Here is a 17,686-nt window from a genome sequence, read left to right as displayed (position 1 = left end):
TTAGATCAGTGTTTCTTAACCCTGTTCTTACATATTCTACTGCATATTCCCACTGTTCTGCATATTCTACAGCTTCCTCTGTTTAAAGGCACTTTAATAAAGTAAGTGGTGGTATGATGTGTCTAATACACTGCTGGATATACATAATGACTGATTTATGATTCATAGGGGGCTAAGAGATTTTAACAGGTAAACTCAATAAATGATTGTTTATTAGCTGATCAGTTGGATCTGATGGAAAACACAGTTTTAGGGCAGTGACCAGGGTTAAGAAACTGCTTTAAACTACCAACATACTGTACTAAATTCTGTCTATCCCCTACATCCAGCTTCAAGCTAACTGCAATCCTAAATTAATAAACAGTTTGAAAATGAAACAGTGATTAGCTGATCAGGTACAGGGCAAGTTGAACATTACGTATATAGTTTTTTTCCTTAACCTTGACTTCCAATCTAGGTAATTCCAAAGTTAAGCTAACTGACTAACACAGCTGCAGTTTATTAATCACAGTGGGGTTAAACTGTGTGCTGATTCCGAGACTTGTATTTTTAACCAGCTATCAGAAACATATCATCACAGTTTACATGATTAGATACAATTACCTTTCTTTTAGAAAAAAAAATCGCCGTATATCCATCTCTGTTTTAAAATCAGGTGCAGCCGATCCCGCTGCTAAATGTCACAGCGAGGGATGGGCTTCCCCTCCCCCACCAACACACTGAGACTTCCGCGCGCTGCAAAAACAGCAAGCTGATTGGCTGATTGGAACCCCGCCCCCTCGTTACCTTCCCAGGTGTCCCTTGTCTGTGCCTGTCTATAAATACCCCTTTGTTCTCTGTTATGCTTTTTGTTTGACCTTGTTGTCTTCTATCCTGCTTTATTGTGTGATTGCTGATCCTCAGTCCTGCTGTATTGTAAGTGTCTGATTTGGTTTCTTTAGTTTATTTGGTCCTTTGTTTATTTATTTTGGCTTTTTTTGTTTGATAGACCTTTGTATGTTTTATAATCTTAGATTTTTTTTTGTCTTAGTGTTTTTTATTTATCCCAGTTTTTGTTCTTAGTTTTTGTTTTGCAAATGGCTACAACTGGAGCCACCTTATATAGGTACAGAGATAAGCCCTGCCCTGCTTATGTCACATGCACTGCAATGTCAAACCCACCCACCAAGTTTCATTACTTTAAGCCAGGCGGACACTGTGCGATTTTTTTAATTGGATGCGTTCTGGAGAGCTCACACTGCACGTTTGAATCGTTTGTCGTGTATGAACAACGCCTGCGATTCATCTGCACACACTGTACGGTCCGACTGACCTGCTGCGACGGGGGAGCTTACACTGCACGTCTAAACGCAGCCCGTAGGCGGAGCTTTCTTTGCGTACAAACTCTCGCTTCAACACAACATGTCGCCTTGCAAAAGAAAGCGCTTCTTTGCTCATTTGTGCCCTGTTGTGCGCTGAAAGTCCACGGAAGAGACGTACATGGACTCGCAGGTGGCTGAGGCGACGTGGACTCTACGTGGTCTGTTTTACAGAAGGAGAGCGCATAGAAAAATGACTGTGCGTCAGGCTGCGAAAGAAACACCAGCAGCTTAAATAAAATAAAAAGATTTTATTTTTTATTCTGTTTATTGTTTATGTAAAAACTGGTTTTGCAACACTGAATATTAAACAAGCAATCGATTATTCACACTGGATAGGGACCCTCATTTACTGAGCATTAACAGTTTAAAAGGGATTAAAAAAATATATAAAAAATAGAAATAAAAACTGACATTTATTATAGACGAATAAAATATATATGTAAAAAAGGAAAAATAGGACCTTTTAAAAAGATCATAAAAATTGACATAAAAGGTAAAAAAAAAATTATATCTTATGAAGATATATATGTAATGATTTGATTAATAAAAGAAGAAAACAAATAAAATGAATAAATATAAAATATAAACTCATTAAAAATTCGTTTAAAATAACCCAGGCTTTCTGCAGAATATTCAAAGTTTCAGTTAGTTTCAGTTTCAAATAATGAAAACACCTCACCAAAACCTCAAACTATTCTTTATATTTGACAATATTTACTTACAGGTCCTTTGCTTGTACTTACAGGCCCTTACTTATTTTTATTCAACTGAACTGAGTTTCATATTATCTGTAGCCTCGCGCTGAATTCAGCTCCGCGCTGCAAAAGAGAGCGAGAGAGAGGCGCAGCGCATTTTGTCCGATTTATCTTTATTAATTATCAGTACATTTATTAGCTTTAGTAAGTTTAATAGCATTAATTTTACTACACTTCTCCGACCTTATTTATTAAAACGTTTATTTTAGAAGACAGAGGTTATTCTGCGCGCAATGCCGCGCTCAATGCCATGCGCTGCGCTAAACTGGCTTTGCGTGGCTAATATTCTGGAGCACTGGACGAGATTTTAATTAATAAATTAATATATTTATAATTTTAATAAATTTGCACTGGCGAAAAGAAACAAATTATAAAATATAGCTTTATATTTCTGTGCATGTTTTAAGTTTTATATAACTGACGGGCAGCACCAGATGTTGACAATGTGCTTTATTTTTCAGATATTGAAAAATATTCAATTGCTTTATATTTCATGTATTGCTTTATATTTCAGAGATTTTGGGGAAAACAGGTTGTGACGTTAAGAAATCGGCCCGCAAAACAGCTCACACTGTGAGACAAGCGACCAAAATTTCTGGCATGTCAGAAATCCCTGGTCGCGTCCGACTGCCCATTCGCAGCTCGTATGGGCAATTAATCGGACATCGCTTCCCCTCTCACACTGCACGACAAACGACGCACGATCAAGCTAAAATTCGGCCCGATCATGAAATTCAGTCGCATCCGACCAGATCGGGCTTAAAATCGGGCTAAAATCGCACAGTGTCCGCCTGGCTTTAGTCTGTTGATTCCCTTTGGCTTTTCAATCCTAAGGCAGTAACATGATTAATAAAAGTACAGGAGAATAGAGAATTCAGAAATCCACACTGAACCTGTTCAGCAGGGAGACCACAGCTCTGAGCCACTTCACTGATCCAGCTCTCCGCCACCATCATCCCCTGCGGCCCGCCAAAGCCCCGGAACGCCGTGTTGGAGGGCAGGTTGGTCTTACACATGTAACCTGTCCCGCGAATGTGAGGGATACTGTAGCAGTTATCCATGTGAAAGAGCGCACGCTCCAATATCTAAAAACACACAATACATATTCACTCACAGACCTTTATCTCAAAACTCACTCAGACAATTTTACAACAAAGCACAAATCACATCCTGTATATATCTTATTTTACACACTATAAGGCGCACCGGATTATAAGGCACATTAGTAAGTGATGTTAGTTATTAGGGAGCAGCAGTATTATTAAATATTATTATTAATGCTAACTCTGCTCCAGCAGTGCTAGCCGGGATTAGCAGCAGGCTACAGGCCGATAAATCTCACCTCTGAATGGCAAAAGAGCTAACGCTTAGCACAGTTAGAGGGTAATGCTAATACTGCTCCTGCAGTGCTAATTTATTTTAGGTTAATTTACCCACCTCTGAATGCTAAAACTTAGCGCCGTTAGCAGCTAATGCTAATGCTGATCCAGTTTCCAGAGTCTAAGTGCTGGTGAACTACACTAACACTTCTATATAACGCTGTACTTAAGCAGCATGGCTTTACTGCTCCTTACAACCTGACTGGTAAAATTCATACGTAAGGCACAACAGATTATAAGGCGCACTGATGATTTGGGGGAAAATTAAAGCATTATAAGTGCACCTTATAGTGCAGAAAATACAGTTACATTTTAACCGGGCGACAGCAACTGAACCCTCTGCTGGTTGGCTGCAGTACAACTTTACCCTGTCCATTTACATGAAAGTGGCAAGAAAACTTATATACTGTTCATTTTGTCAGAATATGATGTTACTGACAAGTGACGAGCGCTACTGAGTTTATTCTCTTGAATAATGAAGGTCGTATTACTCACCGATAAAGAAAGATCCAGTGAATTTCCAGCATTGCAGTAATACGTCACATCAAGAGCTACAACTTTCCCACTTTTCTGGAATCCAACCTGCATTAATGGAATGGGAAACACACATATATAGATTAGAATGAGGTCAGCTGACCACGTGAAAATACTGGAGCACCAGGTTTTTCCATCAGTGGATTTGTTTTGATTGGATATGTAATAGAGTAAGAAAATACCTTTGTTTTAGATGAATTTTATAAAATTAGGCACTTTAATGCTCTAAAATAGAGTTTTGGTGGCCCCTACTGGTAAGTGGTAAACTATATTTATGTTACATTTGATCCTCCTGAGCCACCGTCCCTCCGTGTTTTATGAATAAATAGTGGTTAAAAACAGGTTTTAAATAAAAGAATTATTTATGCTCTTAATTCAATTATAAGACGTTTTAAAAAGTATTTTTGTTTTAGTTCATACTTAAGAGTTTATAAGTAAATTTCTCTCTTCTCTGTTAGAAGCTGAGTGAGACTAACCTCGTCGTTTTTCCTCAGTATATGAGCTTGGTGTAAACTGCAGTAGCTACTTTAGTAAAAAAAATAAGAAACGTACATATTGTCTTCCAGGTATGTGTTTCACTAATATTTTAATCTTAATCTGTTAATGTTCTGTTATATTTTTGTGAAGTTTATGAAATTTGCTCATGTCCAGCCATTTTAATATGTATTTATGTGGTACAAGATTCTACTGGTAACACAGACACAATTTATAATAATTTTAGAACTGTATTTTATATTCTTTAGAAAATATTGTGCATAAAGCCATATAGTAAGCAGTTTTATATGTTGTTGCCATATATGTGCTGTATCTGAGCAGTCTGTGATTTTCAAATGCTGCGGCTTGGTGTTAACTGCATTAGCCACTCCAGTAAAAAGAAAATAAGAAAGTACATATTGTCTTATAGTACTGCAAATTACTGCATATAATAAAGGATGGAAAAATGGGCGAGTATGTTCCTGTTCCACGAAAGCTGAGACCACGCATCTGTCACACTGTGCCGTGAATTCGTCACACATACAGGATCTCCAAATCAATATATTAAATAATAAATGTGCTAGGAAATGCAGTCCTGAGTTTCTACATTTCTTACCTTATAGCGTCCAAAGAATGGATGTCGGCCTCCTGAGACCAGCATGTCTTCATCACGGTCCAGCATACAGCGGACTGGTCTCTTCACTCTAAATAAAGAAATTAAATATCTGTGAGAAACTTTCTCCCTTTATAATACACATGTTTATTATTCAGTTCATAATCTGAATTTTGATTGGGTGAAATAAGTGTTCGATCCTTAAACAAAAAATGACATTAGTACTTTGTGAAGAAACCCTTGTTGCGAAGCACAGAAGTCAGACATTTCTAGTAGTTGGTCACCAGGTTTGAAGGTTTGGAGGTTTTACTTTCACAGATGTTGTATGGATTTAAGGATTGGAGACTCTAGACCCCTCCACGATCTTAATGTTCTTCTTATTAAGCCACTGTTTGCTGCTTTGACAGTTTTGGTCATTGGTTCTCATTCAAGAATCTATGGTACACAGTCACTCAATGCAGTAAAGTCTTCTGCCTCCAAACAAGATGAGTCGATTTGATACCAAAGAGCTCTTCTCTGGTATCATCTGACCACATCACATTTTTCAAGCTTTCTCTGAATCACACAGGTGAACATTGGCAAACTTTAGAAAACACACTTTGGATTTTTTTTGTTAATATTCTGTCTCTTTCTGTTTTTAAATAAGGCTGAAATAAAATTATGGACTGTTCACGTTTTTAAAAGAGGGTAAATTCACAAAAAACCTCAGGGAATCAAGTCATTATTCAAGTCATGTATTCATAATTTAACATTTTTATTTTTATTACAAACAATGTGATTATTTGGCTAAAACAAAACTAACAGATTAAAAACAATGTGAAATGGCAAATACAGCTGCAGTCAGAGATTTACACCACTAGTAACTACTACTATTAACCATTTAACCTCTACTAGGTACAGCACATTTAAGTCACTGTATTTTATTGAAGAAGATGTTAAACTTATCTCAACCTGTTGCATGTCGGCCAATCAGCAGAAATACATTAGAGTAATAAAATTTACTATAGGGCGCTGTGTCTGTCAGAAGTATGCCTTATCAGTTCTCATCCGTCAATCACTCTACGTGACTGTTTTTGGTGAAATTAACAAAATTAGGCAAATTATTTGGTTTAATTATTTTTTACTTATTTTTTACATTTGTGGTCTGTCTTTTGAAATTACCACATGCGTTATGTTACAAATTTGATAGAGGTGCGTATTTTAAAAATCAGAGCTTTAAAAAGGAAGAAAAAATCATTGTTTTTACTATTGTCAAAAAAAAAAAAAAAGTATACACAATATTGATTTAAATTTATTTTCCATAAATGAGGACGTTAAATGGTTAAACTAATCTGGGCGTGATGTGGTTCTGAAAATGATTGTGAAAAACACAAGCTTTTACATTTTAGCAAACAGCAGCTTTCTTACTTATTCGCCGCCACGGCTACAGCTGTGGACAGGATGGTGCTCCGGCTCTCCTTTCCACCAAACCCGCCGCCCATCCTCTTCACCCGGCACACCACATGACTGGCTGGCACTCCCAGTGCTTTAGCTGCAGCAGTCTGAAACCAGCACAGATCCAATTTAATATAATAATATAATATCATCGAAAACCTCGCTCTAATCTTGTGCTACCTCCTCCATGAGATACCTTGTGTATCTCAAATGAGCACAGTCAGGTCTCAGAGCTTTATTAAGCAGAGTCTGATTACCTGTGTTTTGGTCGCTGCCTGAGTGGACACTAACAGTTCCATCTCCCCATCTTCTCCCCGCGGGACAGCCAGGGCACAGTTCGTCTCTAGGTAAAAGTGTTCTTGCCCTCCAATGTGGATCTCACCTAAAATCCAATCGAGATCATGAATCACAGCCGCTAATTACTTTAATACCCCAACCTCAAACTACCTCACACTCTGTACTTAACCCCCAACCCCACTCTACATCACACTCTACCATACTTTACCCTTACTCCACTCTACCTCAACTTATTTTACCCATTACTCCATACTTCACGCTCTATTGCACTTTACTCCTAATCCCACTATACCTCACAATGTACCTTACTTTACCCCTTACCCCACTATACCTCATGCTCTACCTCACTCTTCCCCTACCCCACTCTACCACACTCTGTACCTCACTCTACCCCTACCCCACTCTACCTCACTCTCTACCCCACTTTCTACCTTACTCTGCCCCTACCCCACTCTACCTCACTCTCTACCCCACTTTCTACCTCACTCTACCCCTACCCCACTCTACCTCACTCTACCCCTACCCCACTCTACCTCACTCTCTACCTCACTCTGTACCTCACTCTACCCCTACCCCACTCTACCTCACTCTCTACCTCACTCTCTACCTCACTCTACCCTACCCCACTCTACCTCACTTTGTACCTCACTCTACCCCTACCCCACTCTACCTCACTCTACCCCTACCCCACTCTACCTCACTCTGTACCTCACTCTACCCCTACCCACTCTACCTCACTCTCTACCCCACTTTCTACCTCACTCTTCCCCTACTCCACTATACCTTACTCTCTACCTCACTCTACATCTACCTCAATATACCTCACTCTCTACTTAACCTTACCCCTACCCTACTATACCTCACACTCTACCTCATTTTACCTCACGCCATCAATGACAAAAATTTTAAACATCAAAGACTTTTTAAAAAATGTACAAAATCAGCTCCATGATATGTAGGAGTGTATAATACCTTCGATAATGTGATCAGATGCCTGAAAGCCTTTAATCAAATCTCCATTTTCAATCACTCTGACTGGCTGGTAGAAGGACTGATGAGTTATGGCATCCTGATAAAAAAAAACACTGAATTATTTACAGTAAATGCATAAACTGATAAAGGATAAACATAGTGAGGCTAATTTTCAGCTGCATGTTTTAAACCTGCTGTAATAATTTCTGTGAAAACTGCACAGTTCAATTATTGACAGTCTGATATGGGATGAGGCTGGTAGTGATGTGGGACAAGGTAAGTAGTGATGTGGGACCAGGCTGGTAGTGATGTGGGACAAGGTAAGTAGTGATGTGGGACCAGGCTGGTAGTGATGTGGGACAAGGCTAGTAGTGATGTGGGATGAGGCCGGTAGTAATGTGGGACGAGGTTGGTAATGATGTGGGATAAGGCCGGTAGTAATGTGGGACAGGCCGGTAGTGATTTGGGATCAAGTCGGTAGTGATGTGACGTGGTAATCTGGTGCTGAATAAGGAATGTGAACCCACCTGAATGGAAACGATCACGGGCTGAAGCTCCTCATAGCTGATCTTAACAGCTTTAGCTGCTCTCTGGGCATGGGCCTTTGTGTCTGCTACAACTGCTCCAATGATATGACCCACACATGTGACCTAAGAGAAAGAAGAAAAATTAATACATAAAATAAATGACATACAAGCGATCAGTGATGTGTTAAATACTATTTCAGACAGCAGTGCTGCTGGTGTCCAGATCAATCAGTTTTTTGACATCTTTTTGACAATCCTTTGTAACTGTATGAAAATATACCTCATACACCACCCCCATGTTAATCAGTGCTAATCACTGCAGTGCTAAGAATAACGACCCACCACCAAAATAATAATAGCTGCTTTGTGGTGCTCTGTCCTGTGTAAATATCAGGGTGAAAGGAGGAGAATTATGAATGATGTTGAGTTCAGTGCTTTAGATTTTACAGTGTTAAGAATATATTTAACCTTATTATCAGCAAAAACAGTCTCGTCAGAGACTACAGGTCCTGTCTTATTGCTTCCAGGTATGTCCTTTGCAGAGATAAAGGCTACAACACCGGGCACAGCCATGGCTTCAGCAGTTTCTATAGATCTGTCAACAGATGGCCAACACATGAATACTGTTAAAAAAAGCAAAAATAATAACAAAAACCAAAACAACGCAAAACATATTTATACAAAATTTTTGTTCCTTATAACTAATATGTTATTAGTTATATGGAGTTATATATTAGTTATTTGTTAAATATAATATATTAGTTAGAACAAGTTATTTCTAATAACTTATTATTTTTACAACTATACAAATTAACTAGCAAATTAAGTTTTTAGTTTTAAACTACCATACTAACTTCAGGTGGTTGCTACGGTGTTGCTAAATATTTGCTGTGGTGTTGCTAGGTGGTTTATACAGTGTTAATGCTAAGGCATTACTAAGATGTCCAAGGTGGTTTCTGAGGAGTTGGCAAAATGTTTTTATGTGGTTGGCAGGTGGCTACTATGGTTTTGGTATTGTACTGCTATTGGTCATTAAGGTGTTGCAAGATGGTTGCAATGGTATAAAAATACAGATAAGTACCAGTATTTTAACTGTAATTAATCACAGAATATTGTTGTAATTAATTATTGACCCCACTTCAATAAACATAATTCCCCTTTGCCAATATAACACTAATTATTTTATTTACGTTCAAATAAACACTATTACATTTTTTTACGAACAGTAAGAAATGTGATTAATCACAATTAATCACACTTTTCTATAAATAATTTAATCTTCGGCACCACCAGGTAAAAACTAAATCTAATAGCAGTAGTAGTAGTAGTGTTACTGACATGATGTGGGCGTGAGCTTTAGTGCTGGTGACCAGAGCCAGGTAGAGCTCGTTCTCATAGTGAGGAATATCATCACAGTACACAGCCTCTCCTGTGGCCTGCTTTAACGCTGACAGGTGCATCATGGGACGTCCCACTACATCATCTGCACTCTGACCTGGAGGTACTGCCTACAAAACAGCAGGACAATCAGCAAGATAACAACATTAAAAAAGAAACTAATTGAGCATCACTAATTTAAAGTTCAAACAAAACTAGGATCAATCAAGAAGATTAAAATGAAGCTAAAACTGAATTAAAATACTAAAATTCTATAGAAATAGACAATAATAACAGTTAACAGTTAATAATAATAACAGTTAATAATAGTACAGAAATCACAAAAGAGCAAATATTTTTAATAATATTTACAAATAATAATAATAATAAAGGGAAGAATATATTTCAATTTTAATCAAAATAAAGAGTTTATTCAAATTGAGCTGTAGGTTATTTACCTGGTAGATCTGAGCACCAGTTGGAGGGTCCTGGTGGAAGAGCTCAGTCGCACTTTCATAATCAGATCTGACACCTTCAGAGAGATTCTGTAAAGGAAAGGATAACCAGCAGCTGTATTAATGCACTGTAGAGAATATTATAATTGAACACAATTCATTTTGAGTTGCCAGAGTTGAGTTGAGTGCTGTTTCTGGACTCTGACCTCCTGGGCCAGTTTGCGCTGGACGGTGAGGAAGAACTTGAAGAACAGGCTGATGGTCAGGGTTCGTCTGTATGCCACCATCCCACCGGGCGCAGAGGGCGACAGCGACATCTCCTCAGCTAACAGAGAGCAGGCGTCTTCCATCAAATCCTCACCCCATTGCCTACAGTCAGGAGAATGAGCAGAATTAGTCATTTTGTCAAATAGTTTTTATAATCAAATCACAAAACTGTACAGGAGAAACAAGGTTTTGGGTGACAGTGAGCGAGTTAGTTTTAGATATTGATTAAAATATATACCAGTTTACAGTAAAAGTATTTAATTACCTGCCGATAAGCTGCCTGCATGTATCTGTGGCCAGAAGAGTAACAGGAGCCATCCCTCCATAGCTCAGCTTGATGTCCTGTACAGTGTTGGACCCCTCTCCGAACACTACGTTCATCCCACAGGTAACCGTGGCGATATCGTCCTCCCTGCGGGGCGACTGCTTAAACGCTGAGAAATACTGACCCTGTAAAACCAAAGTTACAAAACTGAACCACAAAAGAACAAGAGTTTATTCACTGTAGTATGGAGTCATATTTTTTTTTTCTGAATCACTTGTTTACTAACACACTGTTACTTTCCCAGAGCTATATAAAAGTATTGCAGAGAAAGAATATAAATGAATTAAAAAAATGACAGGTACAGGAGGTACACATTTAAAAATATTAAATAAACAATAAACAATTTAAGCAATGAAAAAATATTAAATAAGTTAACTATAGCACTGGATAAATTAACTTTGTATTTAATTCTGTCTGAGTAAGCTTTATTTATAACAGGAGAGACGAAGATGATAAACTGCCAAACAAGTAGTGGTTCTCTCATAATAAGCTTAATAACTCAGTGGTAGAGACCGTATGGTGGTGGTCTCCACCATCCACGCCAATAGAATGAATAACACTCCACCAGTGGCACCACCACAAACACAATGGCTTGCAAAAATATTCATACCCCTTGAACTTTTTTATTTTATTTTATCACCTCACAACCACAAACTTATATGTATTTTATTGAGATTTGAAGTGACAGGCCAACACTAGGTAGCACATAATTGTGAAGTGGAATGAAAATGATACATGTTTTTTTTTTATCAAATAAAAATCTGAAAAGTGTGACGTGCAAAAGTATTCGGCCACCTGCAATTCAGCCAGTGCAATTAATAATTAATTCAGAGGTTATTAATTAGTAAATAGCTGTGTGTAATTTAGTCCCAGTACAGCACTGGCCAGAGAAGCAGTCAGGAGGCCAATGGTCACTCTGGAGGAGCTGCAGAAATTCACAGCTCAGGAGGGAGTATCTGTCCATAGGACAACTATCAGTCGTGCACTCCACAAATCTAACCTTTATGGAAAAGTGTCAAGAAGAAAACCATTGCTGAAATAAAGACAAGAACTTCTGTTTGAAGTTTGTATCCACAAGCCTTGTAGTAACAGAACAAACACGTGGAAGAAGATGGTCAGATGAGACCAAAGTTGAACTTTTCAACTTAAATGTAAATCGCAATGTGGAGGAAAAGTAACACTGCTCATCACCCTGAACACAACATCCCCACTGTGAAACATAGAGGTGGCAGCATCATGCTTTGGGGGTCCTTTCCTCAGCAAGGACAGAGAAGCTGGTTAGAGTTGATGGGAAGATGGATGGACATATATATATATGTATATATATATATACAGGGCAATCCTGAAAAAAAAATGTAAAAGACTTCACTTTAATTCAAACCTTTTTTGTGTATGGAATCTCAATGGACAGCAGGATCTCCTCAGATCTTAGGATGGTTTTCCGGTATCCAGTGAAGAACTTCTCATCCATCTTTACCACTCTTTTACCCTCTTTAAACAAAATATACATCTATTAGTGCATATTCTTACATTTTACATCATAACATCATTACCTCAACATCAGGGGCAGAGTGCTTTGCACTAAAAATGTTCAGTAAAATTATGTAAATATTGGCATGAAAAAGCTGATTTTTGTGGAACTCTTTTAGCTTAATTGTAAATGAGTGTGCTGATTTTAACACAAATTATAATCCAATATTAAGGAATAATAAAGTCTTCAAAAAAGATAACAAAAAAATAACTAAAAAAAGTGTGAACAAAAAGTAAATATTAATCAATTACGAAGTTGTGATTTCTAAAAAATATATATAATGTAAAGTCTTTTTGTTTCACTCTCTATTCTGTTTATCAGAATATAAACATTGAAAGCTCAGGCTACCTTTGATCTTTGAACTTTTCTCTGAAGAAGGAAAACGATTTTACCTTTAGACACCAAAGTGAGCTTACAGCCTGCAGCCATAAACACCGGGTTCAGGTCTGAGATCGGACTCGCCGTCATTATATTACCACCTACAGCCTGTTACAAACACACACACACATTATATACACACAGATTATATACATATATGCATTCATGAACTCTGCTGTAGAATTGTATTTAATTTAACCTAAACTTAATTTGGTGCTAAACTGTATAAATTAAATTAAATGAAAACTTTCTGACTTTGCATCTGTACACAACCTGTGTCGTCTCTACAGCTGCTATAAATAGTCGACTAATCTGTTGATTATTTCTCAGATTAGACGGCGATTATTTCTGCCATGGCCTTCACCTCTGCTTTCTGTGGGCGTGGCTTCTCAATGTTTTATTTTTATTATTTAATCGTGTTTGTTGTTTATGACTTTTGTAATAAGAATGACTGTAGAGATTCGTACTGCAACATTTCGGATCTGTCGTCCCGCAAACCAGCGCAGCTGCTCTAATACAGCCTGGAAGATTTCAGTTCTGTAGTTTGGGAGCTTTTCCACCTCTTCACGCAGCACCTCCCCCAACTCTGTCAGGGTCACCGCTGCTCCACACTCCATCCCTGCACACACACATTATATATACACACACATAAACATATTATATACTAGAATCAAACTCTTTTACAATCTGACCCCTATGAATCCTGGCATTGTGCTCTTGAAATATTCCCGTTCCATCAGTGAAGAATGTATCCACTGATGGAGAAACCTGGAGGTTCAGTATATTCAGGTAGTCAGCTGACTTCAGTCTTTGAGCACATACTGTTGCTGAATCTAGACCTGACCAACTGCAGCAACCCAAGATCATAGCCCCGCCCCCACAGGCTTATTTGTTCGCACTAGGCATTGTGGGTAATCCCTTTAGCCGCCCCTCTTCCTACCCTGATGCTCCATCACTCTGGAACAGGGTAAATCTGCACTCAGATCTTCACATGCCCTTCTTCTATTGCTCCAGAGTCCAATCTTTATGCTCTCTAGTAAACTAAAGCTGTTTTAGCCAGTTAGACTCACTGATAAGTGCTTTTCTTAAAGCTACACAGCTGTTTAGTCCCATCAGTTACCTGCACTGCATTGTGTGTGTGGGAAAGCTCTTACCTTCACTATTAAACATTTCCTGCAAAAACTGTGAATGTGATTGCTACTCAGCAGTATTTGCAGTGGTAAGTGTGTTGGTTGTAAATGTGGTGCTAGTTGGCTGCTATGGTGATGCAATGGCATGGGTGTTGGTTACTAAGGTGATGCAAGGTATTTGCTAACATGTTGCAAAGTGGTTGCTAAGGTGTTGCTATGGAATTGGTGTTGGTTGCTAAGGTGTCGAGAAATGGGTGCTAAGGGGTTGCTATGGACTGGGTGTGAAAGTGAAAGGAATAATAGTGTACTGTAATAGTGTACTGACCGTTTTCAGTGAACTGGATATTGCGGAGTTCCTGGACATTGGTTGGTGATAGGATCACAGGGTACAGCTGATTCTTAAATTTCATCTCTATTCCTATAAAAAAAGCAAAGATAACACCATTACAAAACTATAAAATATACATTATCCAAACTATGAAGAAAACATATGGAATGATTTAGTATACATTTTTTTTTTAAACAAATAAGAATATGTTTTATATTTTACATTCTTCAAAGTAGCCCCTCTTTCTTAGATGTCAGCCACTTTATTGGGTAAAGTCACCATAGCTTTCAGTTAACAGCTGTTATTGCCATGATTCAGGAATTAGTCAGTAAATGTTTGGATACCTGTTTTCTCTGTATTGGCGCCTTAATAAAAAAAATCATAATTATAAAAATAAAACTATTTAAACATATATCTCTTCTAAACGTTTATTTTGGTCGTAATTAGGCAAATCTGAACTAGTTTTGCCTGGTATCTATGTGGTACTAATGTGGCATTCGGCTCCACCCAAGATCAGTATCAATGTTCAGCCGATCGATATCAGCCTCAAAAACACGAATTGGTCCATCTCTAGTTCTGAGTAATACTGAAAAATAAAAAATGTAAAAAGTAAAAATGCTAAAAATTATGTCACCGTCATTACATTTTTTTGTTATAAATATTGGTACTGAATTATAGAGTTGATGGTTCAGTAATTTGTTGCTGTGAACCTGATGTTTGGGGAGAAATGCTCTGTGCGGGTCTGAAAGGGTTAAAAGTGATTTTTTTCTTTACCTACTTCGGTGTTCCCGACAACCAGTCGAGCTTCCGGATACGCCGCCTTCAGCTCCAACAGCTCAGTCAGAGAACTGGGCTGAACCCATAGAACTCGCTCCCCTCTGAACCTCAGCGAGACCACCGGCTCCTTACTCAGAGTCTGCAGATCAGAACCAGTACAGAACCAGCTCAGAACTGGTACAGAACCTTTATAGAACCAGTTCAGAACCAGTACAGAATTATTCACTTCACACTGGAATGCTTAAATTAAGTTTAAATAAGATAGCTTTAGGGGAATGACTACACACTGATGATGGGTGCCAGAAACTGCAAATAAATGGTGCCAGAAACAAATGGCAAAGAACTAAACTCAATAATTATAAATTGATTCAACTCTCATGTATGTTTACAGTGTAGTACAGTGGAACCCTGTAGGGTATGGATCATGATGTTAATGTACCATCAGTTCTGGAGGGAATATAATGTCCTGGGTCGGGTCCAGAGGCAGAAATTCTTCTGGGTCGAACAGCGGCTGAACTGAATCAGCTGAATCTTCCTAAAAAACAAAACTAGGTCAAGTAAAGAGCAAAGGACATTCACAAAGGAGAAGAGCTGAGATAAGAGGTTTGTTATAAGCTGATCTATAGATAAGATTTATGTTAATTTTGTGAAATAAGCAGCAGATTCCCTCTTATAGTCTTTTGCAGCATGTTCCCTCTTATAGCATGTGACTCTCTTATTTATTATACTGTTCATTATTATACTCACCTCAGTTAAACAGAATTATGTTGTAAATTGACATTTAGTACGTTTTGCAAATTATATTTAATAATTGTGTATTATGTATTTAGTATTGTGTATTTAGAATTGAGTATTGCTTATTGCGTATTGTGCATTGTTAATGGAGCATTGTGTATTGTTAATTGAGTATTGTTAATTAAGTATTGTGTATTGTGTATTGTATATTGTGTGTTGTGTGTTGAGTCTTGTATATTGTGTCTGGAATGAAGACACTTTGACCTTTGAACCCAGCAGTGTTTTGAAGCTGGGAATCCTGCAGTAGGTTTATCAGATGTGATACTGCGTGATTTCTTACTGACCTGTGCCGCCACTCCGTTGTTCATACAGCAGCCATTTGATTGGCCTCGGCCCTGACAGCACCCTCCCTCCTGCCCGGAGTAAACAAAAACGATCAGTTATAGAAAAAAAAATCTATATATAATAATTTATTAAATCATCAACACAGATTCACAGGAATTAAGATGATAGATAATGATCAACAGCAGAGAATACTGGCTGATTCTTTTTAATTACTGTAGCTATAACAATGTCTCTGGTATTTTTATTTAAAATATAAAATAAGTGATTGCAAAATATTATATATATATTCACCCCTTTAAACTGAGTGTGTTCGTATTTACTAAAAAAATTGTTATATCTGAGGAAGGTGTATAAATCTGATTAATAAATCTGATAAACAGTAATGGCCAGTAATGAAATTAGTTCCCCAAATATGATGCCACCAGAAAAAAAGCTATCATGTGACTGAAACCCTAGAGAATAAATATAGATGTAATGACTACGTCAAAGAAACCGAAAAAAAAAAAACTTTTTCCATAAAAGAGGAACAAATTATATTAAAGACATCAATTATGTAATAACAGACGTTCGTTATTACGATTGCAGTTACAAAATATAAATAAAAAAACAGAACAGAAAATGTGGTCAGCAGCTGATTGTGGCATAACAGGAAACACTGCCTGTGGTCAGCAGTACCAGCAGTGCACACAGTGTTTTTATACTAATTTACCTTTGTGAAAGTCCTGAAGCCCTCCATAATGGGTCTATAGCCAGTGCAGCGACACAGATTACCTATGATCAGAACCTCATCAGTAGTGGAGTGAAAAAACCCTATGTATCATCTTAAGATAAACAAACCCATTAAACATCTTATATACATGTTATATTTAAATATACTTATATTTCTATTAATGACACATCGAATATCTCTAATGTTACCAATGATTCTACTGTAATGATTTTTTTTTACAAGGCTAGTAGTTCTGTAATCACTTTACCTTGAAAAGTAAAGACAACAATATACATTTTGGCTATTATATTTAATATATGAATAAATAATATAATAAATAATCCTGGCCTTCGCTATACCTTGGAAAGCGTCCTCGATGTCCTGCATGCTTGGCTGTGGGCGTTTCCTCAGGAGTGTATACATCGACATGACGAGTCCTGGAGTGCAGAATCCACACTGAGACCCGTGAGCCTTAGCGATCCGTTCCTGCACAAACAAAACATCATCATACACTATAAAAACAGAGGTATTGAGAAGAAATGTCAAATTATTGTAATACAGAATCAAAACACTCTACTCCTCTGTCCTAACAAGAATTTCCACACACTACCCCTCTATCCTGACAAGAATCGGCACACTCTACCCCTCTGTCCCAACAAGAATCAATGCACCCTACCCCTCTATCCCAACAAGAATTAACAGACCCTACCTCTCAATCCCAACAAGAATCAACACACCCAACCCCTCTATCCCAACAATAATCAACACACCCAACCCCTCTATCCCGTCAAGAATCACAACACTCTACCCCTCTGCCCAATAAGAATCGGCACACCCTACCTCTCTATCCCAACAAGAATTAACACACCCAACCCCTCTGTCCCAACAAGAATTAATACACCCAACCCCTCTATCCCAACAAGAATCGGCACACTCTACCCCTCTGTCCCAACAAGTATCAATACACCCAACCCCTCTACCCA

General features: G+C 37.9%; 1 protein-coding gene across 27 annotated transcripts in view; it reads right to left on the bottom strand.

Moving 5' to 3' along the window:
• xdh (xanthine dehydrogenase) overlaps positions 1-17,686 on the bottom strand; it is a 37,668-nt gene that overhangs the window by 7,697 nt on the left and 12,285 nt on the right. For all 27 annotated transcript variants that reach the window (XM_049463763.1, XM_049463762.1, XM_049463772.1 and 24 more), the window contains exons 5-25: positions 17,063-17,189; positions 16,704-16,765; positions 15,994-16,062; positions 15,354-15,449; positions 14,912-15,053; positions 14,135-14,227; positions 13,147-13,298; positions 12,694-12,787; positions 12,152-12,261; positions 10,711-10,895; positions 10,385-10,547; positions 10,182-10,268; positions 9,685-9,854; positions 8,815-8,941; positions 8,347-8,469; positions 7,820-7,916; positions 6,808-6,932; positions 6,524-6,657; positions 5,120-5,207; positions 3,991-4,077; positions 3,010-3,201 (exon numbers count right to left, since the gene is read on the bottom strand). In XM_049463763.1, the coding sequence (XP_049319720.1) occupies positions 3,010-3,201; positions 3,991-4,077; positions 5,120-5,207; positions 6,524-6,657; positions 6,808-6,932; positions 7,820-7,916; positions 8,347-8,469; positions 8,815-8,941; positions 9,685-9,854; positions 10,182-10,268; positions 10,385-10,547; positions 10,711-10,895; positions 12,152-12,261; positions 12,694-12,787; positions 13,147-13,298; positions 14,135-14,227; positions 14,912-15,053; positions 15,354-15,449; positions 15,994-16,062; positions 16,704-16,765; positions 17,063-17,189 (2,523 nt within the window). The remainder of the gene's footprint in view (positions 1-3,009; positions 3,202-3,990; positions 4,078-5,119; positions 5,208-6,523; positions 6,658-6,807; positions 6,933-7,819; positions 7,917-8,346; positions 8,470-8,814; positions 8,942-9,684; positions 9,855-10,181; positions 10,269-10,384; positions 10,548-10,710; positions 10,896-12,151; positions 12,262-12,693; positions 12,788-13,146; positions 13,299-14,134; positions 14,228-14,911; positions 15,054-15,353; positions 15,450-15,993; positions 16,063-16,703; positions 16,766-17,062; positions 17,190-17,686) is intronic.

The sequence above is a fragment of the Astyanax mexicanus genome, chromosome 14 (genome assembly GCF_023375975.1).
Source record: "Astyanax mexicanus isolate ESR-SI-001 chromosome 14, AstMex3_surface, whole genome shotgun sequence".
In the NCBI taxonomy this organism is placed as follows: Eukaryota; Metazoa; Chordata; class Actinopteri; order Characiformes; family Acestrorhamphidae; genus Astyanax; species Astyanax mexicanus.
The sequence above is the reverse complement of the archived record's forward strand: the minus strand, read 5'-3'. Positions and strand labels throughout refer to the sequence as shown.